General features: G+C 43.6%; 1 protein-coding gene across 1 annotated transcript in view; it reads left to right on the forward strand.

Moving 5' to 3' along the window:
* LOC118358451 (autism susceptibility gene 2 protein) overlaps positions 1-23,983 on the forward strand; it is a 498,631-nt gene that overhangs the window by 320,743 nt on the left and 153,905 nt on the right. Inside the window, 1 exon segment of the mRNA XM_052479010.1 lies at positions 18,605-18,634. Within this exon segment, the coding sequence (XP_052334970.1) occupies positions 18,605-18,634 (30 nt within the window).

Raw genomic sequence — 23,983 nt, forward strand, 5'->3', positions numbered from 1 at the left:
GGATCTATAGGACCACACCACTTTCACAGGCTTAAAAGCCCAAGTCCTCCGATGGGGGAAAAAAATAGGTTGTTAGGAAGCGGGGGAAGGCAGGTGGCCAAAAAGCTACACACACACACACACACACACACACACACACACACACACACACACACACACACACACACACACACACACACACACACACACACAGCAAACAGAGGTAGGGGAGATGAAATGAAGAGGAGTGAAAACACAGCTCATAAAATCAGTATTATAACAACATTAATTGATGGTGCTGAGTGCCATATGTGACGCCATATGGAACAGGCACCCCAGAGGCCTGCTGTAATAGACAGCCTGCGGTGGTGCACACAACTTGGCACGTTTACAAACAAGGGACATCCCATTAATATCAGCCTCCGCTCAGACGAAGCAAGGGGGAGAGAGAAAGATAGAGGGGGAGAGAGACTGGAGACAAAGGGGAGAGAGATCGTGGGGGTACAGTAGCTCTTTGTTTTAAAAGGTAGCTTTTTATGCTACTTATTTTGTTTGTTTTTGGCTTTCATTATTTCGGTACTCCATACTGTAAATGGCTGCCGGTGATGTTGGACAAAACCAGCCAGACCTGGGAACTTCCACCTCCTCCTTCCTCATTAACAAGCTACTAGTTGTTGTGTTACAGCCTGAATTTAAAACTGGTTAAATTTATATTTTTTTGTCACTGGTCTACACACAATACCCCATAATGTCAAAGCGGAATTATGTTTTTAGCCATTTTTACAAATTAGCTGAAATGTCTTGAGTCAATAAGTATTCAACGCCTTTGTTATGGCAAGCCTAAATAAGTTCCGGAGTAGAAATGTGCTTAACAAGTTAAATAAGTTGCATGGACTCAGTATGTGTGCAATAATCATTTTTGAATGCCTTGTCCTTTCTAGGGAGTTTTTCCTAGCCACCATACTTCTACACCTGCATTGCTTGCTGTTTGGGGTTTTATGCTGGGTTTCTGTACAGCAGTTTGAGATATCAGCTGATGTAAGAAGGGCTATATAAATACATTTGATTTGATTTGATTTACCTCATCTCTGTACCCAACACATGCAATTATCTATAAGGTCCCTCAGTCGAGCAGTGAATTTCAAACACAGATTCAACCACAAAGACAAGGGAGGTTTTCCAAGGCCTCGCAAAGTAAACACATTACTGAGTACTACTCTCCATAATGTCAAGCATAGTGGTGGCTGCATCATGTTATGGTTATGCTTGTAATCATTAAGGACTGGGGAGTTTTTCAGGATAAAAATGAAATGGAATGGACCTAAGCACAGGCAAAACATGGTTCAGTCTGCTTTCCATCAGACACTGGGAGATGAATTCACCTTTCAGCAGGACAATAATCTAAAACACAGCGCCAAAACTACACTTGAGTTGCTTACCAGAAGATAGTGAATGTTCCTGAGTGGCCGATTTACAGTTTTGACTCAAATCTACTTGAAAATATATACTGAACAAAAAAATAAACGCAATGTAAAGTATTGCTCCCATGTTTCATGAGCTGAAATAAAAGATCCCAGAAATGTTTCATGTGCAGAAAAAGCTTATTTCTCTCAAATTTTGTGCACAAATGTGTTTATATCCTTGTTAGTGAGTGTTTCTCCTTTGCTAAGATCAAAATCAAATCAAATCAAATTTTATTTGTCACATACACATGGTTAGCAGATGTTAATGCGAGTGTAGCGAAATGCTTGTGCTTCTAGTTCCGACAATGTAGTAATAACCAACAAGTAATCTAACTAACAATTCCAAAACTACTGTCTTATACACAGTGTAAGGGGATAAAGAATATGTACATAAGGATATATGAATGAGTGATGGTACAGAGCAGCATAGGCAAGATACAGTAGATGGTATCGAGTACAGTATATACATGTGAGATGAGTATGTAAACAAAGTGGCATAGTTAAAGTGGCTAGTGATACATGTATTACATAAGGATGCAGTCGATGATATAGAGTACAGTATATACGTATGCACATGAGATGAATAATGTAGGGTAAGTAACATTATATAAGGTAGCATTGTGGCTAGTGATATATTTACATCATTTCCCATCAATTCCCATTATTAAAGTGGCTGGAGTTGAGTCAGTGTCGGTGTGTTGGCAGCAGCCACTCAATGTTAGTGGTGGCTGTTTAACAGTCTGATGGCCTTGAGATAGAAGCTGTTTTTCAGTCTCTCAGTCCCAGCTTTGATGCACCTGTACTGACCTCGCCTTCTGGAAGATAGCGGGGTGAACAGGCAGTGGCTCGGATGGTTGATGTCCTTGATGATCTTTATGGCCTTCCTGTAACATCGGGTGGTGTAGGTGTCCTGAGGGCAGGTAGTTTGCCCCCGGTGATGCGTTGTGCAGACCTCACTACCCTCTGGAGAGCCTTACGGTTGAGGGCGGAGCAGTTGCCGTACCAGGCGGTGATACAGCCCTCCAGGATGCTCTCGATTGTGCATCTGTAGAAGTTTGTGAGTGCTTTTGGTGACAAGCCAAATTTCTTCAGCCTCCTGAGGTTGAAGAGGCGCTGCTGCGCCTTCTTCACGATGCTGTCTGTGTGAGTCGACCAATTCAGTTTGTCTGTGATGTGTATACCGAGGAACTTAAAACTTGCTACCCTCTCCACTACTGATCCATCCACCATCCATCCACCTGACAGGTATGGCATGTCAAGAAGCTGATTAAACAGCATGATCATTACACAAGTGCACCTTGTCCTGGGGACAATAAATGACCACTCTAAAATGTGCAGTTTTGTCACTCAACACAATGCCACAGATTTCTCAAGTTTTGAGGGAGCGTGCAATTGGCATGCTGACTGCAGGAATGTCCACCAGAGCTGTTGCCAGCTAATTTAATATGAATTTCTCTACCTTAAGCTGCCTTCAATGTTGTTTTAGAGAATTTAGCAGTACGTCCAACCGGCCTCACTTGGACAGCTGATGAACCTGTGGGTTTCTGTCTGTAATAAAGCCTGTCTCCCCAGTGGGTGGGCCTATGCCCAGTCATTAATTTCTTTCCTTATATGAAATTGTTGCATGTTGTGTTTATATTTTTGTCCAGTATATTTCAAGACCTGAAAATGGTTGTCAAGCAATGATCAACAACCAATTTGACAGAACTTGAAGAATTTTCTAAAAATAATGGACACATGTTGCACAGTCCAAGTGTGGAAAGCACTTAGAGACTCACCTAGAAAGACTCACAGCTGTAATCATGGCCAAAGGTGCTTCTACAAAGTATTGACTCAGGGGTGTGAATGCTTATGTAAATAGGATCATTCTTTATTTCATTTTCAATAAATTAGCAAACATTCTAAAAGCATGTTTTCACTTTATCATTATCGGGTATTGTGTGTAGATGGGTGAGAAAAAACATCTATTTAATCCATTTTGAATTCAGGCTGTAACAAAATGTGAAATAAGTAAAGGGGTAATACTTTCTGAAGGCACTGTATTCATTCATGCTACATGCACATCACAACTGCTATACATTTTGCCCTCCTGTATTATACTTATTCTAAAATGCTTATTCTATTCTACTGAGCCATTTAATTTATGTTTGTATTCTTATCTTTTATTATTTCTTATTGTAGCATTTTAGAGAAGGCACCTGTAAGTAAGCAGTGTATATCATGTGTATCCTGTACATACGACTAATAGAACTTGAAACACACAGACACAGACCTCAACAGGTGCTGTGATTCATGGTGGCCTGATGAAGGGTGTTTCAATGAACTCCATTTAACCTCTCCTCCCCCAAATAACAGACAGAGAGAACAGATGTGATTTACTGCTCTGCTACATCCACACTATAATAGTAGTACTCTAACTTACCGTCTGCTGTATAGTACCCAACTCTGCCCTATCCTACCCTACCATCTGCAGTACGGTACCCAAACCTACCCTACCCTACCATCTGCAGTATAGTACTCTACCCTACCCTACCGTCTGCAGTATAGTACCCAAATGTACGCTACCACCTACATTATAGTACCCTACCCTATCCTACCCTACCGTCTGCAGTATGGTACCCAAACCTACGCTACCCTACCGTCTGCAGTATGGTACCCAAACCGACCCTACCCCACCATCTGCAGTATAGTACCCTATCCTACCCTACCGTCTACAGTATGGTACCCTATCCTACCCTACCGTCTGCAATATAGTACACTACCCTATCATCTGCAGTATAGTACCCAACCCAACCCTACCATCTGCAGTATGGTACCCAACTCTACTGTACCCTACCATCTGCAGTATAGTACCCAACTCTACCGTACCCTACCATCTGCAGTATGGTACCTCACTCTGCCGTACCCTACCATCTGCAGCATGGTACCCAACTCTACCATACCCTACCATCTGCAGTATAGTACCCTACCCTACCATCTGCAGTATAGTACCCAACCTAACCTACCCTACTTTACCGTCTTTAGTATAGTACCCAACCCTACCATCTGCAGTATTGTACTCTACCCTACCCTACCCTACCATACCCTACCCTACCCTACACTACAGTCTGCAGTATAGTACCCTATCATTCCATCTGCAGTATAGAACCCAAACCTACCCTACTCTACCGTCTGTAGTATAGTACCCAATCCTATCCTGCCATCTGCAATATAGTACCCAACCCTACCATACCATCTGTAGTATAGTACCCAACTGTACCTTACCATCTGCAGTATAGTACCCAACCCTACCGTCTATATATAGGACCCTACCCTACCGTCTATATATAGGACCCTACCCTACCGTCTATATATAGGACCCTACCCTACCGTCTATATATAGGACCCTACCCTACCATCTATATATAGGACCCTATATCTGCAGTATAGTACCCAAACGTATGCTACCACCTACATTATAGTACCCTACCCTATCCTACCCTACCGTCTGCAGTATGGTACCCAAACCTACGCTACCCTACCGTCTGCAGTATGGTACCCAAACCGACCCTACGCCACCATCTGCAGTATAGTACCCTATCCTACCCTACCGTCTACAGTATGGTACCCTATCCTACCCTACCGTCTGCAATATAGTACACTACCCTATCATCTGCAGTATAGTACCCAACCCAACCCTACCATCTGCAGTATGGTACCCAACTCTACTGTACCCTACCATCTGCAGTATAGTACCCAACTCTACCATACCCTACCATCTGCAGTATAGTACCCTACCCTACCATCTGCAGTATAGTACCCTACCATACCATCTGCAGTATAGTACCCAACCTAACCTACCCTACTTTACCGTCTTTAGTATAGTACCCAACCCTACCATCTGCAGTATTGTACTCTACCCTACCCTACCATACCCTACCCTACCACACCCTACCCTACCCTACACTACAGTCTGCAGTATAGTACCCTATCATTCCATCTGCAGTATAGAACCCAAACCTACCCTACTCTACCGTCTGTAGTATAGTACCCAATCCTATCCTGCCATCTGCAATATAGTACCCAACCCTACCATACCATCTGTAGTATAGTACCCAACTGTACCTTACCATCTGCAATATAGTACCCAACCCTACCATACCATCTGTAGTATAGTACCCAACTGTACCTTACCATCTGCAGTATAGTACCCAACCCTACCGTCTATATATTGAACCCTACCCTACCGTCTATATATAGGACCCTACCCTACCGTCTATATATAGGACCCTACCCTACCGTCTATATATTGGACCCTACCCTACCGTCTATATATAGGACCCTACCCTACCGTCTATATATAGGACCCTACCCTACCGTCTATATATAGGACCCTACCCTACCGTCTATATATAGGACCCTACCCTACCGTCTATATATAGGACCCTACCCTACCGTCTATATATAGGACCCTACCCTACCGTCTATATATAGGACCCTACCCTACCGTCTATATATAGGACCCTACCCTACCGTCTATATATAGGACCCTACCCTACCGTCTATATATAGGACCCCACCCTACCGTCTATATATAGGACCCTACTCTACCGTTTATATATAGGACCCTACCCTATCCTGCCTTATCTTCCTGCTGATTTTAGCTGCATTGTCTCAGAGCTGTCTTTATATCTGGCAGAAGAGAGAAGCTCCTGATGGTGATGGGTACTGTGACTGTCTCTGCAGTGACGGCTGGGCTCCATGAGGGTGTGGGCTGAGCCCACCTTCCCTGGTTCAGTATTAGCAGCGGCAGACAGCGGCATGTCTCTCTCCTCTCTCTGAGGACAGGGAAGGCTGGTTGGCTGGCTGGGGGAGGAGTCAGTTGGAACTGAGTTGTCAGCCATTATTTTGTGTCTTATAGAATATGAGGAGAAACAAGAGTAGAGCACAGCTGTTTCTTCACTGTCTGGCTCTGAGGGAGAGCCATGAGAGAGAGGGAGAGAAAAAAAGACAGAGAGAGTGTGATGATTTCGCTGCAGCTCTGGGTCAAACGCTGCCAGTGTTTTGTGTTTGTCTTTGTTTCGTCTTCCCAGTGCTCCTCTAAATTATTCACAGCCTGAGGATGTGCTCCTCCTCTCCTCTCCCCTCCTCCTTCCTCGCTCTCTCTCATATCCCTCTCTCTGTGCTCTCTCTTTTTTTCTCTCTCTCGCTCTCTCTTCCCTGCAACTTGTTTTGGTGGATGAACAGAAGTTTCCTTCTTTCTCTCAGGTTAATTCACTTCTCCCCACACACCCCCATACTCCTTTCCAACCCTTCATTACTGACTACATACAGTATCTCACCCTCCTCCTTTCATCTCTCCCCCTCTTCTCTCTCTCTCAATTGACATACCTAAGGCAGACATAGCGTTTTAAGGAGGATAGAACCCGCTGTTAACATCTCTTTATTTTCTCTGTCTCTCTCTCTCCATCAGTAGTGTTATTCATTCTCTCCATAGCTGTCAGTAGTAAAACAAGTGTCTGCCCTTTAATTTTCTAAACAGTAGTCTCTGTGATGAGGATTTCAGCCCAGGGTGAGGAAAGTTAGTTTGCCTGGGCATCTCAGTGAAGCTATGGTTCTGCATCTAGAGTTCTGTCTTCCATCCTTCATCCTCTAATGATTTCCAATTACTTTGTTCTCCTTGTATATCCAAGTTCAGAGAGAACCCAAGAGCAGGCCAAATCCTCTGGAAGTCGACTCATTAAAGACCTGTAGGCCAGCTTTCACCTCTAGGACAGACATACAGACAGTAACATGTAGCAGGGGAGGAATTGAGCCTTAGACTGCGTTGCAAATGGCTCCCTATTCCCTATATAGTGCAATACTTTTTACCAGAGCCCTATGATCTACAGTAGTGCACTATATAAGGAATAGGGTTTCATTTGGGATGGAGACTTAGTGTGGGAGATGCTACTCTCATCTCATCTGAGGCCAGGAGCTCACATGTAGTATTTCTATTAGATTTGGGATTGGGATTAACCCTCTTGTTTTGCTGTAGATTAATGCTGTGTTAACTGGTTGTAGAACAAGATACAGTAGAAAACCCTGCACATGTATTCCAGACAGACAGGCAGGGGGGCGGAGATGAGCTATACTGTCCTGGCCATCTGAGGAGAGAGGGAGTTGAATCCAGTCCCAGCCAGTGCCACAGGACACTCATTTGTAATTCTTTAGCCTGCCTATGACCGTTTTTGATCATTGCAAAGGGGGAAAGAGGGTGGGAGGCAAGAGGGAATGGAAGGAGGAAAAGGAAGAACGAGATCGGCCCCCTCTGGCAATTGCTGTCACCCAGCATGAATACCCCTATGGCCGAATGACAAGTCTAGCGTGAAACGCTTGGCTGGCCCCCGAAATTAGCAGTAGAGCCCCCCGGTGGCACATGCTTCTCATGACCAGCACACAGTGGGCTGCTGTAAGACTCTTTTCATTAAGTCTGTGCCCTCACAGCCGCTGACTCCCCCTCAATCTCTCTCCTTCTCTCCCTCCCTAGCCCTTTGCATAGGCTAGAAGTCAATAAACGGCATCTGTAGTGTTCATCACAATGCTGTCCGAGAGAACAAGAGCTACAGGGAAGGGGAAGCCTTATCTCTCTCCCCCTTTCTCTCTTTCTGTGAGGGAGGGGTCGAGAGAGAAAGATAGAGAGAGAGGAGGGAAGGACGGAGAGGAAGAGAGAAACTGTACAGAGCAATGCCCAGAGGCTCAATCTGTTCCTCACTGAGCTACATCAGTGTGAGAGACTTTGGCGCAGGCCTCAGGGAAGCCTCCACTCGCTCCATCAAACTGTCAGGCAGCCAGTGGAGCCCGTGCCACGCCGCGCAGAGCAGGGAGACTCTCAGCTGCCCTCGGGGCCAGTTCAAGTCAACATCCCATTTCCTTCCTTCCTCTGCTAATTTCTCCTAAACCCGATTTAAATTTCCAATGCTGTCTGCCGCTGTAGCTCTGCTCTGCGGTGAGGTGGGGGGCAGAAGCCGTATCAAAACAGAGGAGGGTGGGGTGGGGGGGCAGGAGCTGTATCAAAACAGACGAGGGTGGGGTGGGGGCCAGGAGCCATATCAAAACAGAGGAGGGTGGGGTGGGGGGCAGGAGCCATATCAAAACAGAGGAGGGTGGGGTGGGGGAAGGAGCCATATCAAAACAGAGGAGGTTGGGGTGGGGGGCCAGGAGCCGTACCAAAACAGAGGGTGGGGTGGGGGGCCAGGAGCCATATCAAAACAGAGGAGGTTGGGGTGGGGGGCCAGGAGCCGTATCAAAACAGAGGAGGGTGGGGTGGGGGCCAGGAGCCGTATCAAAACAGAGGGTGGGGTGGGGGCGGGAGCCGTATCAAACAGAGGAGGGTGGGGTGGGGGCCAGGAGCCGTATCAAAACAGAGGAGGGTGGGGTGGGGGCAGGAGCTGTATTAAAACAGAGGAGGGGCCAGGAGTGGGCCAGGAGCCATATCAAAACAGAGGAGGGTGGGTTGCGTGTGTGGGTGGGTGTCTCTGATGGGGGAGGTGCTTGCTGGTTGTGGTGGTTGTGGTGTTCTCTGGAAACTGTGAGGCGAGAGAAGAGAGGAGACAGACAGGGGAGAAAACAGGAAGCCAAGGGGGCCATATGAAAGATGAGTTGCTAAAATGACGCCGTAAATCAGTATTTTTCTCTTTCTCTGTCTCTCCTCGCTCTCTCTCTGTATTATTCATTTTCTCTCTTCAACCTCCATTTTCTCCTTCTCTCCTAGGGCTGTAGCGTATGCATAATACCATTGTGTATTCGCAGTACCTTTGCTGCTGGCTTTTTGGCCGCTTGTTTTTTCCTCATGAATAAATGCTCCCCCATCTCTCTCCTATCAGTCCCATTAGATTCTGCTCCCCCCTCTCCCTGCCAGAGCCAGACTATTGTGAGAGCCCGCCAACACCCCCTCAGCCCCCCTCCCCTAGCGAGTACTGAAAGCAAAGGCTGAGGGATTTCTAGTTGGAAGGCACAGGGCAGTCCTTTAATTTAGAGGGGGACTCTCTGGATTTGTCCGCTGGGCTAGCGGTCCCTGATGGAGGCTGTTTACACGTGGTCTGGGTTTTGTAAAGCCGCGCTTGGCTTAGGTTGGCCACTTGGCCTGGCAGGATTGGGGGTCAGGCCTACAGAAGTAGGATCTTAATTTGAGCAGCAAATTAAAATTATCTTGTAGCAACAAGAAATGTGAATTATTAAACTGAAAAAAAATATAAACGCAACATGTAAAGTGGATTATATACAGTGCATTTGGAAAGTATTCAGACCCCTTGACTTTTTCCACATTTTGTTACTTTATAGCCTTATTCTAAAATGTATTAAATACAATTTTTTCCTCATCAATACCTTATAATGACAAAGCAAAAAACAGGTTTTTAGAAATGTTTGCAGATGTATTAAACATTTTAAAAACAGACATACCTTATTTACATAAGTATTCAGACCCTTTGTTGTGAGACTTCATGTGCATCCTGTTTCTATTGATCATCCTTGAGATGTTTCTACAACTTGATTGGAGTCCACATGTGGTAAATTTATTTGATTGGACAGGATTTGGAGAGGCACACACCTATCGATATAAGGTCCCACAGTTGACAGTGCATGTCAGAGCAGTGGCCCCGCCAGTGCCCGGGTATTGTGTATAGATTGATGAGTAACAAAATGTGGAAAAAGTCAAGGGGCCTGAATACTTTTTGAATGCACTGTATGTCGATTATAAATGTGGATTATAATTGATGGACATTTTTTTAGGGAGTAATACATTTTTCATAAGAGAAAATCAAGTCTGAAATTTAATAGTGGAAATTAAAAACTTCATAAGCCTTTTTAAACCTCAAATACACGACAAGTTTTAAATGTCCTGCATTGCAGGAACGTTCTCCTGCAACACAGTGATCAAATTAAGACCCTTCATCTTTATATTGTTCTCTGGATGATTTACATGGCTCCGTGCTCCAGCTCCCTATAGTATGTCAGCTCCTCAGGTCCTCCCAAAGAACCACAGTGTCTGTCTTAATGAAAAGAGCCCTATCTCTCTCCTATACGCTCTACTCTCTCTCTATCCGCTCAGCTCTCTGCTTGTACAGCCATATCAGAGGTCCCCAGCTCAAATATAGTTTTACATCAGAGCCGGGGCCTTTTCTTTTCGTAGTCGATATCATTTCCGCCCGCAGAGCTTTTTTCTCAGAGCCTCCATCTTCAGCTGGATCAATACCTCCCTAATCCCCAGCCCTTGGTCTGACCCCTGGTAATCACCTGACTTCCCATGCAGCCCCCAGGCAAGGTCAAGGGTCAAATGGCTGTATAGATCTGAGCCTTTGATCAAATCAGAGTGCCGGGTGGTGCACTCACATGCAGGTGCCAGGAAGGGTCAAGAGGAACTACTTTATATATCTTTGTTTTCTCTTCTCAAAGGTTGAGAAGGTTGAACGGTGGTGACAATGTTAGTCGAGTTGTGTAAAGGGTAGAAGCCCAGTGTTAGAGACCATGAACCCTGTGGTGCCGGTAGACTATTTACAGTGGGAAAACATAACCACTGGCTTCTCTCTTCCTTTCTATTCAAAAATGAAAATGTTTTGTTTGCTCCAGCTTTGGTTTACAGCAACTCAAGGCATTGTGCGCTTTTCCGTAGCGCGCCCAGAAGAGAGGTTTATTTGTTGCATTTTCCCCTTGTTTGTTATGCAATCAGAATAATCTCGGCGTCCTCTCGACCCCCCAGCCTCTACGATGACTCATCATCATGTTGAGACTGAGAGGGGCATGCAAGAAGCATCACCTCCATGAATTATGGATGTCTGAATCCTGTAGGAAGAAGTGCTTAACATGTTCTGTGGTGCTCTGTGATACCATGGAGACCTCCCGGGCTGCTGCTAACAACATGCCTGGTGGTTGGTGTCCTGGGGCACTATGAGCGGTGGCAGAGGCAGAGTACCCCAGCAGGAACAATATCTGCATCCTAAATGGCACCCAATTCCCTTTATAGTGCAATACTTTTGACCAGGGTCAAAAGTAATGCACTATTAAGGGAATATAGTGACATTTGGGACGCACAAAATATATCACACACCTCATCTCCGGAGCCACAGGAGGGAAATTGAGGTGGAGGAAATTGTGGCTGTTTCATGCGTAAAGCTACCATTGGATCCCAATGTATCTGGATGAGCCATTAGGCCAACACAGAGTGCCTCTGAGATCTCAAACAGTATGGAGTCTGTGCTTTTCACCACGCCCTCCAATAATAAACCAAAATGGCCATTTAAGACACTGTCTGAGGAGAACTGGCCCTGGATTTAGACCATTCTCTCTGACAACATGAAGATGCCCAACTGTCTCACCCTTTTGGCTTTTCAACCGTGAATATGAGGTCTTATCATAATCTGTGGGTGGTTAAGTATTTCTGAGACAATTTTTGTTTGGCTGAGGCACAAATATTGATAGTTTCAGTATAACCTCACAGTTACATTTTTGGAGAGAAAGCTGACAGTGAAATTTATGCACTACAAGCCTCCATTCTTGTTTTGCTTCCTTGTGGATATCACACAGCCAGGGTGGCCCCAATCAGTATTCAGGCAGACAGCCCCCAGCAGACATTGATGCTGTGCCAGTATTGATGTTGCCGGGCAAGTTTCTCCCTCTCGTTCCAAGGCAAATTCATTGCAAGTCTCTTCAGAATGTGACAGGTGGAACTGTGTGATTAATTTGGGCAGTCGTTTTTAATGTGCTCCGGGATGCGCAACTCTTATTGTCTTCCCCCCACACACGTCTATTACGAAATCTGCCAGAAAAATGTCAGGAATAATCATCCGGTTGGTTCCACCCCTGTCTCCTGTCTCGTCCTCAGCCCTGCTGCTTCATTCCAGGTCTGAGATATGAGGTTGTCATGGGGCTAGCCTAGCACTAAGACCCAGTCTGGACTGCTGTTTCTCTGTCTGAATAAATCTCCCGCTCCCAACGTGTTGAGAGCTGCGTAAATGTCAAAACCATACGTTTTTTGGTGTGGAGGAGAGGAGAGGGATGGGGAGGCTGGGGGAGAGGAGAAGGATGGGGAGGCTGGGGGTGAGGAAGGGGTAGGGGGGCAGAGAGACTGAACCATCCCGTAAAGCTAGCCCCTGGTTACATGCAGTTGCCAGGTGCAGATGTTGCTGCTCACTCTGCCGGCCTCTGAACCGGTAGCCAGGTATTCTCTCTCTTCTCTCCTTTTGTTTTACTGGGGCCTCGCTCCTGTCAGGGAACTTTGTGAGCAACATATCTCTGGGCTTTTAACAATGTCCCCTCTGACTGGTCCAGCCTGCCGTCATGCTGTTGGTGTGTTTGTGGTTTTGCATTTTCACCATTTGGCTAATGTGTTTCCTCTTCTCGCTTGGCCCTAGCTGGCTACTACAGTACAGAGGATGTTCTCTCAGTTCAACAGTGAGGGAAGGGCGAGTGCTGTTCTACCCAGCCACTTTACAACCATATTGTTCAGGATGGCATTGGCCCAATTAGAACTGTCCCGACAACAACAAAAAATCTTGGTCAGCCGAGAGTCGTCTGTTCTTTAAAATGTGTATTTTTCCATATATAGACACACCCTATCTTTGAATAAAATCAACTATATATAGGCTACAGTACTTTGCCTGATTCTTTAAGTACTGCAATTAAAAAGTATGACACACAAATTACTAAGGAGGGAGACAGAGGTCAATATAGCCTAACCAGTTAAAAATAACTGTTCCCGACCCGAACCCCCCCGCTGCCCGCTGCTGCTGGTCTTTGCAGATTCTGACATTATGCTCCAGAAGTTGCCGGTTATAGGCCACACTAGTGGTCGGCAACCTTTTCCATTTGGAGTGCCAAGTTATCCTACCATTTCTACTGATCTGCGTGCCAGTTACGATTTACATATGCACATTTTCATGGGACAGTTTTATTTCATTTATAAAAAATTATTCATATCTCAAAATCAATTTCATGTGGTTAATCAACATTCTATCTAAATGAAAATGATAGAAATCTAAAAGTAACTTCTATTGCCAATATGTAAAGACAGCCTACACAGCCAACAAATAATAACATTGCAGTCCACAGGTAGAAAATATCCTGATAAAAATAAATATCCTATGAATCACATTGGCTATACATACAAGGAACTTGAAACATTGTATCAACTATTAACTTGAGTTTCCTGTGGGCCAGTGAGTTCCGGACTGACGGACAGACAGACACAGCTGCAGAGTATTTGCGCAAGGCATAATAAGTAATCAGGAAGGCCTTTTTTATGCCATTTCCACAGGATCAGAGCATGACATTTTTTCCGATTTCATGCTGAGTAGTTATCAAAAGGGAGAGAGCTGGAAAGATGTTTCAAATAGGCTACGTTGAGGAACTATTGTCATTCTCTATGGATGTAAAAACAGACTTACTTTACTTGCTTTGAGAAGCTCTACAGTGAGTTAAGACATCCAGAAATAGTATCAGATCCCCAAATGGGCACATTTTTTAATCCTACATTTGTGCATCGGCCAGGTAGTCTAGTTTCATGCATAATCAGGTGTGTGTCCTTACTCAACATTGACAGGAGCGCTCCAAACAAAAGACAATTAATAAATTGACAACTCATAAATGGAATGAAATAAACCAATGCTTTTTTGTGTACCCTAGATTTTTGTTTAGACTCCTACAATGACAACGGTAAGACTGTTATAACAATATATTGAATGCATTAACAGAAATTACCATAACCAAACAAACATTGTAGATGACAAATGATGGTAATTATTGGTAAATGTACTACTGGTGATGCTTGTGTGCCATCCCCGTGGCCTTCACAATGGATTAGTCCACTCAGACAGGCGTGAATCAGACAGGTGTCTCTTGTCCCACAGTAGTATCAAGTTGGCTGGATGTGCTTTGGGTGGTGGACCATTCTTGATACACACTGGAAACTGTTGAGCGTGAAAAACCCAGCAGTGTTGCAGTTCTTGACACATACCGGTGCGCCTGGCACATACTACCATACCCCATTTAAAGGCACTTCACCCTCGGAATGGTACACATACACAAACCATAATACACAAACCATGTGTCTCAAGGCTTAACAATCCTTCTTTAACCCATCTCCTCCCCTTCATCTACGCTGATTGAATTGGATTTATCAGGTGACATCAATAAGGGTTCACAGCTTTCGCCTGGATTCACCTGGATTCACCATGACTATGTCATGGAAAGAGCAGGTGTTCTTAATGTTTTGTACACTCAGTGTAGACTCAGGCCTATAATACTATGTAGTAATAGCCTGGAGCCATGCTAGCCAAACACCTCCCTGACAGACCCCCTCCATCTCCTCTATGTTTTTACTGTTTTGTTCTCACTTTTCACTTGCCTCTCCTACCCAAGTGAGAACACCTTTCCAGAAAAATCACATGATTTCACATGAACTCTCACATGCGAAATCATGTGAAAACAAGTGTTTTTTGAACAGTTCACATGTTTTCATGTGCATTTTCATGTTATCACGTTGCTTTGTCACATGTTATCACATGAACTTCACATTAGATCACGTGTTTTTGGAACCTTTCGCGTGTTCACATGTGAAATTCATGTGTTTTCATCCATAAGGGTAACTCCATCCTTTACAGTCTGCTGCAGGAGATGTTTCTTAACGGTTTGGCTGTGGGGGGATGAGAGCTCTGCTTTGCTATTTTGATATTATTTTCCTCCTTATCCTTCTCCTACTATCTAGTCCTCTGTGGCCTCCTCATCCTCTACTCGCATTCTCATCCTCAGTGAGACCATCCTGCAGGTCTGCGCTTGGGCATTTCAGCTGCAGCCAGAATCCTCCTATTCTGTTCATTTCCAATGTCCATGCAGGTTTTTAGCTCGGCTCCAACAATAACAGTGGGAACTAGCATTACTGTGTGAAGTGCCCGGCTGTTGTGGTGCACACTAAGAACACATTTCTCCCAGGTCCCTGGGTATGATCTCAAACCAGGATCTATTTACTTCCAGGCTCATTGTCGACAGGAAAATCAAGCAAGGAGAAAGGCTGGTGGTTTTGTTTTGTTTTAAAAATGACTGAGTGGTAAGAGAAAGACAAATGTTGCTTCGTTACAGGTTGTGTTGAGCCAGTAACAGGCTCATCTAGGTAGAAATATGTGACAATCAATTTGCTGAGAACCCCCGGCACTAAATGGGAAAGTGATTGACAGGGGGCCTAAGCCACTTGTAGTTCTGTAATGCCCTGTACCTTTCATGAATGTATTTTGACAAGTAAAGCCCTGGAATTATGGTTTGTAAACATTCCCCTGAGAATGTTTTCCTCTAATCCTGAACTCACTCTCACACGCATGCACATGCACGCGTACATACACAGACACGTGCACACACACATACACACATAATTGATTGTACACAATGGAACATTCACATAGGCTTTGTGTTGTAAAATGACATTCTAATGTCAAGGCCTTTTGATTATCCTATCTTTCCCTCTCTTTCTGTTTCTGTTTCTCAGAATCACTCTTTCTCTCTCTGAATCTCTCTTTCTGTTTCTCTTTCCCTCTCTTTCTGTTTCTCTCAGAATCTCTCTTTCTCTCTAAATCTCTCTTTCTCTTTCTCTCTCTGAATCTCTCTTTCTGTTTCTCTTTCCCTCTTTCTGTTTCGCTCAGAATCTCTCTTTCTCTCTCTAAATCTCTCTTTCTCTTTCTCTCTCTGAATCTCTCTTTCTATTTCTCTCAGAATCACTCTTTCTCTCTCTGAATCTCTCTTTCTCTCACTCTCTGAATCTCTTTCTCTCTCTGAATCTCTTTCTCTCTCTGAATTCCTCTTTCTCTTTCTCTCTGAATCTCTTTCTCTCTCTGAATTTCTCTGTCTCTCTCTGAATCTCTTTCTCTCTCTGAATCTCTCTTTCTCTTTCTCTCTCTGAATCTCTTTCTCTCTCTGAATCGCTCTTTCTCTTTCTCTCTCTGAATTTCTCTTTCTCTCTCTGAATCTCTTTCTCTCTCTGAATCTCTCTTTCTCTTTCTCTCTCTGAATCTCTTTCTCTCTCTGAATCTCTTTCTCTCTCTGAATCTCTCTTTCTCTTTCTCTCTCTGAATTTCTCTTTCTCTCTCTGAATCTCTCTTGGTTTGTTTCTTTCTCTGTTTCTGTTTCCCTCTCCGAATCGCTCTTTCTGTTTCTCTTTCTCTCACTCTCTCTCTTTCACTCACTGCCTCTGAATAGCATCAATGACTTTGATTAGTTCTAGAAAGGAAATCAATGCATTAATAATTATGTCCCCTCTTTTTTTATCGACCTGACCTCCAGTTTAAATGTCTCAGCTCCCCTTCTCCTGTAAGAATGGTTGAATATGGGAGTTTAGGAGTTCACCATGGCCTTAAGATGTTATATAGACAGATATAACAACCACACACACACACACACACACACACACACACACACACACACACACACACACACACACACACACACACACACACACACACACACACACACACACACACACACACACACACACACACAGTCACTCATGTCATGTTGAGCCACAGAATCTCTTGACTTACCTCTGTCCCCAGTCAGGAGAAGTCTTCTGAATGAGATGAGTTAAGGGCAGGAGTGTAGCTCTCTGGAGAGATCTTGGCCTCTGGGCGGTAGCATACCTGGGTTCAAATACTATTTGAAATTATGTCAAAAATTTTTTGCTGTGCTTGATTGAGTTTGCCAGGGGCAATAGAACCAATAGAGCTGTCACAAAAGTGCAAATGCACCAATCTAGCACTCCATGCAGGCTAAAGCAAACGCTAAAGGTTTTTGATAGATTTTGAATAGTATTTGAATCCAGGTCTGGACTGTAGTGCTGATTGCTCCGCGTTACTTAATTCTACATTTAGACCCACCATGCTACAACACAAAGGGCCGCTGTGTCTCCTTTGACCCAACGTCTCCCTTTGTGCCGGAGCTCTGAAAAGCAGTTCAACCAAATAAAGAGGGGCACTTAAATATGTTGCCACAGAAACTTAATTGACAGATTGAAGCCAGGCAGGCAGTGTTTTTAGGGGGCCTTCTCTTCTCTATGGCTCTTTGCGTGAATAGCTTTTTTCTTTTCTCCCTGGCTCCCCCACTGTGAGGTCCAGGAGGTCTCACCAACCGGTCCACTCCTATTTCCACAACTTCACTTCCCATTGTAGTGTGAGAGGGGCGGCCTGGACGAACATTTATTCACTTTAAACACCTAATGAACGTGAGAAACGGAAGTAGAGAAGAAATGAGAGAAGAGCTTCTGTGCCTTGTAAAGGAATGCTAGTCATGCAGGACACAGGTGGCTAAAGAGGTTGTGGCATTCTACAGAATTAGGATCTTAGTTTTATCACTTTTGGTGATAAGAATTTTCCTGCACATTAGGAAATGCAGATGAGCTTCATAATTGACATAAATTCCCTGAAAACCCGTTCTAACACACAGTTATATTAACAATATTGCACTTTTCATGTAGCCTAATTTTGGCCAGCTTAACCACTGATCAAACAACATTATGGACTAAACGTTCAAATCCTGTTGCTGCAGGATTATATTGCTGTGACAATACTGATCTAATTAAGATCCATACCTGTAGGCTACCTCAGTATATTCTATATACAGTATACTACATTTATACTACATCTGTATAAACCATATGCAGTATACTATACCATAATTGCCCATTTGCATTTGAAAACTTGTAGTCCTTTTCAGAATCAGACTTGAAATGCATTAATGTTAGCATACTAATGAAAAATGTAGTTTATAGGATATTATGATCTAATGATGTGTGGAAGCACAAATGATAAATTCACATCCTAATCAAAATAATGATGGACAAGTTTCTGTTGAATGAAATACCTTTACTCTATAACACTGCTTATTATTCTTCTGGGTTTTTTTCAACCTTTTGTAAACCATTGTATTTGCACAGAAAACTCCAGAGTAGTGTTATTGTATTATATTGTGTACTGCTTTTAAACCTTAAACTCTCAAACGCCACACTTTTCTCCCTTCATCTTCCCTTGTTTGTGTTGAAAGCTGTCACTGAACAAGAAGTCACGTAAAAAATAACATATGCACTGATTATGAGTTTGTTGGTGGTGGTGGTTGGGGAAGGGAGGATAAAATGAATAATTCCTTATGTTTTCCTTTCTCTTCCCTTGTAGTGTGACAGCGAGAGTGACGTTGATGACAAGGTAAGACTCTTTTCTGTTTATTTTCCCCACCACATGAAGTGTACGTGAGGAGTTGTGAATAACACATGTTGGGTTCCTGACTGAAGAAGAAGAAACAGCCTTCGGTTAAAGGGAAGAGGAGAATAACAGACTACTAGATGAGGATGAGTAGGAAAGAAACTGACAGGGAACACAGCTCAGTAAGGTATATATTTGCACTGTTAGTTTTTCACAACGCAAATGATAACACTGCTTTTATAGGAGTAAGAGAATGTTGCGTCTTTTCAACTCCTTAAACCTGTTAATGACACCCTCAGCCTGTGCACAACGTATATCACATTTTACATACAATACAACAATGTGATGCAGAGAAGAACCTGCTTTTAGAATATAGATCATAAATCACAAACAGTGCATTCGGAAAGTATTCAGACCCCCTGACTTGGTTTACATTTTGTTTTACGTTACAGCCATATTCTAGAATGGATTAGATATTTTTTTCTCAGCAATCTACATGCAATACTCCATAATAACAGAGCAAAACAATGTTTTTGAAATATCACATTTACAACTATTCAGTCTTTACTCAGTACTTTGTTGAAGCACATTTGGCAGTGATTAAAGCCAAGACTTCCTGGGTATGACGTTACACGCTTGGCACACCTGTATTTGGGGAGTTTCTCCCATTCTTCTCTGCAGATTCTCTCAAACCCTGTCAGGTTGGATGGGGAACGTCGCTGCACAGCTACTTTCAGGTCTCTCCAGAGATTTTCAATCGGGTTCAAGTCCTGGCTCTGGCTGGACCACAAGAGCATTCAGAGACTTGTTCCGAAGCCACTCTTGTGTTGTCTTGGCTGTGTGCTTAGGGTCATTGTACCTGCTGGAAGGTGAACCTTCAACTCAGTCTGAGGTCCTGAGCGCTCTGGAGTAGGTTTTCTTTGAGGATCTCTCTGTACTTTGCTAAGTTCATCTTTCCCTCGATCCTGACTAGTCTCCCAGTCCTTGCCGCTGAAAAACATCCCCACAGCATGATGATGCCACCACCGAGCTTTCCCAGTAGGGCTGATGCCAGGTTTCGTCCAGATGTGACGCTTAGCATTCAGGCCAAAAAGTTCAATCTTGGTTTCATTAGACCAGAGAATCTTGTTTCTCATTGTCTGAAAGTCTTTTAGGCGTCTTTTGGCAAACTCTAAGCAGGCTGTCATGTGTCTATCACTGAGGAGTGGCATCTATCTGGCCACTCTACCATAAAGGACTGATTGGGGGAGTGCTGCAGAGATGGTTGTCCTTCTGGAAGATTCTCCCATCTCCACAGTGGAACTCTGGAGCTCTGTCAGAGTGACCATCTGGTTCTTGGTCACCTCCCTGACCAAGGCCCTTCTCCCATGATTGCTCAGTTTGGCCTGTAGGCCATCTCTAGGAAGAGTATTAGTGGTTCCAAACTTCTTCCATTTAAGAATGAGGGAGGCCTCTGTGTTCTTGGGGACCTTCAATGCCGCAGAATGTTTTAGTACACTTCCCCAGATCTGTGTCTCGACACAATCCTCTCTCGGAGCTCTACGGGAAATTCCTTCGACCTCATGGCTTTGTTTTTGCTCTGACATGTACTGTCAACTGTGGGACTTTATATAGACAGGTGTGTGCCTTTCCAAATCATGTCCAATCAATTGAATTTACCACAGGTGGACTCCAATCAAGTTGTAGAAACATCTCAAGGATGATCAATGGAAACAGGATGCACCTGAGCTCAATTTCGAGTCTGAGGTCCTGAGCAAAGGGTCTGAATGCTTATGTAAATAAGGTATTCCTGTTTTTTCTTATAATACATGTGCAAAGAAATGTATTATAAAATTGTGATTATGGAGTATCGTGTGTAGATTGATGAGGATTGTTATTTTTGAAATCTATTTTACAATAATGCTGTAAAAAATTCAAAGGGTCTGAATACTTTCCCAAATCACTGTATATCACACTTTTATGTAGGTTTTAACATCATATTCAAATTAATTTCATGCATGAAAATACACTACTGCTGTCCCTAATATCCTAGTGATCGCATTGCAACTTGTATCACAGTCTTTATGTTGTTAAATGGCAGATTTCCAAGTTGCCATCAGTTAGAAATAATTTGTCAGTCTGTTTGACAGCTGTTGGTGAGTGCCTATAGAGTATTTGTAGTAATACCAATTTCACAACTGAACACTTGTTTATCTACGTCTTATGGGGTGGCTGGCTCCTTCATCTATGGCTGCTACCAGCACCAGCACCACCAGCCAATCCACCATGAACCACCAATGGGAGCCTCACACATCTTAATTCCCCCGCAGTTTAGCAATTACCCCCTGGTAAATGAATGAGATAGCATGTCTAATCTCCTGTAAGCTTAGCTCCCAGTTCTGTGGAAATGTCTGCGGCTCTGCTCACCCTATAAATAATACATTGATAGCAGCAGCATCATTTGCATTAACTGTAGCTTTGGCAAGTAAATAGGCTTTTATCTCTTCATTGAAACAAAAAGTGAGTGAGTGAGTCAGGGAAGAGAAGGGGAGCCTCTCTCTCGCCCGTCAGTTTGACACGACAGGAAGTGGGGTTCACAGGGTATGTCAGTTTCCATACAGCCCCCTTGCATCACTATGGGGGAGGAGGGGGGGAAGGGGAGGAACTACCCTACAGACAGAATTTCCCCACTCCGTATCCTCAGGTAAACCCGCCCACACTCCCTGCTGTTCTGTGTCCGTACCCACCCTCCCTCCCGCTGTTCTATGTCCATACCCCACCTCCTACCCCTGCACCTGCCACATGTAACCTTCATTGCTAATTTGCTGCATGGGAAATAGGAATGCCATATGGTTTATGCTGGTGGATTGCATTAACTATGTATGTGTAGTTCACAACATGTGAAAGCAATTGCAGAATTGCTGCAGATTCTGTGTGTTTTCTCTCTCTCTCAATTCAATTCAAGGGGCTTTATTGACATGGGAAACACATGTTAACATTGATAAAGCAAGTCTCTCTCTCTCTCTCAAGGCTAATCCATCAGAATCTGGGTTTTTTGTATTTAGTGAAAGCATAGGGAATGGGGTGTGGTTGGTTCATATAAGTGCAGCAGTCTTGGGTTTGACTGCCGGTGGTTAACTTTTACCAGGCCGTCTGTCCATGGGGCTTGTGAAAAATGTGCCACCCCCTGTAACGGCGTTTATCGTTTGTCGAAAGAGAGTCGGACCGAAATGCAGCGTGGTGGTTACTCATGACTTTAATGGAAAAAGTGACACATGAAATAACTATACAAAATACAAAACAACAAACGGAACGTGAAACCTAATTACAGCATATCTGGTGAAACTACACAGAGACAGGAACAATCACCCACGAAATACACAGTGAAACCCAGGCTACCTAAATACGGTTCCCCATCAGAGACAACAAGAATCACCTGACTCTGATTGAGAACCGCCTCAGGCATCCAAGCCTATACTAGACACACCCCTAATCAACCACAATTGCCTACAAAAAACCCAATACGACAATACAATAACCCCATGTCACACCCTGGCCTGAACAAATAATTAAAGAAAACACAAAATACTAAGACCAAGGCGTGACACGTCCATAGAAACCAGACAGAGCTTACGCCCATCCCAATGAGGCCGTTGTGAATTCCTAAAGTACTACTCTCTGAAAGGGCACCATATCTTTCATGTTCATTACATGTTCAACAAATCCAAGATGGCAGCATGTCAAGTCGTTTGTCTCTGACTAGTACATTTGAACCTACTAATAACCTATTTATTTATGGTGGAGTAACTTCCTTGTTGTGTAGTGCAAACTATTTGGTTTTTGCTGGTGTAAAGATCATGGGTCCTCCTCAACTCGGCACTTCATTACTTGAAGTTGACCAAAGTAACCCTATCTCTGGCTGGCCTGAGTTCCTCCTTCATCCGCGTGTCTCGTCCAAGCTGCTCCTTTGTGCTCTTCGCCTGGCTGTCAGTGGCAGCTCAACAATCCCCAACCCGTTCTCTCAATCGACCTCAACACCCAATCTACTCACACACGCAAATACTCACATCCAGACTCATACATACACTCTGTCCCTCTCTCCCCTTACCTTCATTGGCCTCTATTTTTTACATTTGTCAGAGAAAATGACAATTTTCGTGGTATTGCTTTGTGCACTGACTTTACTGAACTCTGGAGAAAACTAACATTGTCACTGGGTGAGTACATCTGACAATGTGCACTCCCGTCCATTAGACATTTTGTCTGCGGGAACTCTCTCTTTTTCACTCGGTCCACTCGTCCATGTGCCGATGCATTTGTGGCATGATGTGAACAGTACGAACTTGTGTCACTACCAAAGTCTAATGGTTTTAAATGACTGTTTTTTATTGTCTGGAAACTCTTTTCTAGAATTCGCTTGCAGTAGGTCTCTTAAAGAAGAGAAGCCATGCAAGGTTATTAAACAGAGGTTCCTAGTTATTCTTATTTTGTTGATATCAGGTAACGTGCAACCTAACCCTGGCCCTGATATGCAATGTCTCCAAACCCCCTCTGATTTTAAATGTAGATCTAGTTTAGGTATGTTTCATTTAAATGTGCGCAGCCTGTTGTCAAAAATTGATGGGGTTATGATTTGGGCTTAATCAACTGATGCTGACGTAATTGTGTTTTCTGAAACCTGGCTCAGCAAGTCTGTTTTTGAGGAGGATATTTGTATATATGAATATATATATGTATATATATATATTTGTATATATGTATAAATGGTTACAATGTTTATCACACAGATCTGGTTAAGAAAAGTGAGGGTGGGGCTGTATATGTAAAAACTAAATTCCCTGTAAGTGTGGCAAAGTCTGAAACTATTTGTAAACAGTTGGAATTTCTTGCTTTGAATATTGAGGTTTCAAAGGCTCTCTCTATAACTGTGATTGGCTGTTATAGACCCTCCTCTGCTCTCTATAACTGTGATTGGCTGTTATAGACCCCCCTCTGCTCTCTATAACTGTGATTGGCTGTTATAGACCCCCCTCTGCTCTCGGTGATGCATTTTCTTCTTTGACGCACCTTATGTCTAAACTTCTTTACAGTGAAATGATCTTGATTGGTGATCTCAACTGGTGTTGGTTAAAGCCAGTGTCTGATGATTTAAAAATGTTTTGTAATTCTATGAATCTTACCCAGTTGATTATCTCACCCACTTGCCCAAATCTTAAATGCCCAGATATATCTACGCTGATTGATTTGATATTGACAAATGTTCCACATAAATATTCTGCGGGTGGTGTTTTTTGCCATGATTTAAGTGACCATTGTGCTGTTGTTGCTGTTATAAATACTAAGGTTCCAAAGACAAACCCACGTTTTATTCGT

Source organism: Oncorhynchus keta, chromosome 25, assembly GCF_023373465.1.
Source record: "Oncorhynchus keta strain PuntledgeMale-10-30-2019 chromosome 25, Oket_V2, whole genome shotgun sequence".
NCBI classification, from domain to species: domain Eukaryota; kingdom Metazoa; phylum Chordata; class Actinopteri; order Salmoniformes; family Salmonidae; genus Oncorhynchus; species Oncorhynchus keta.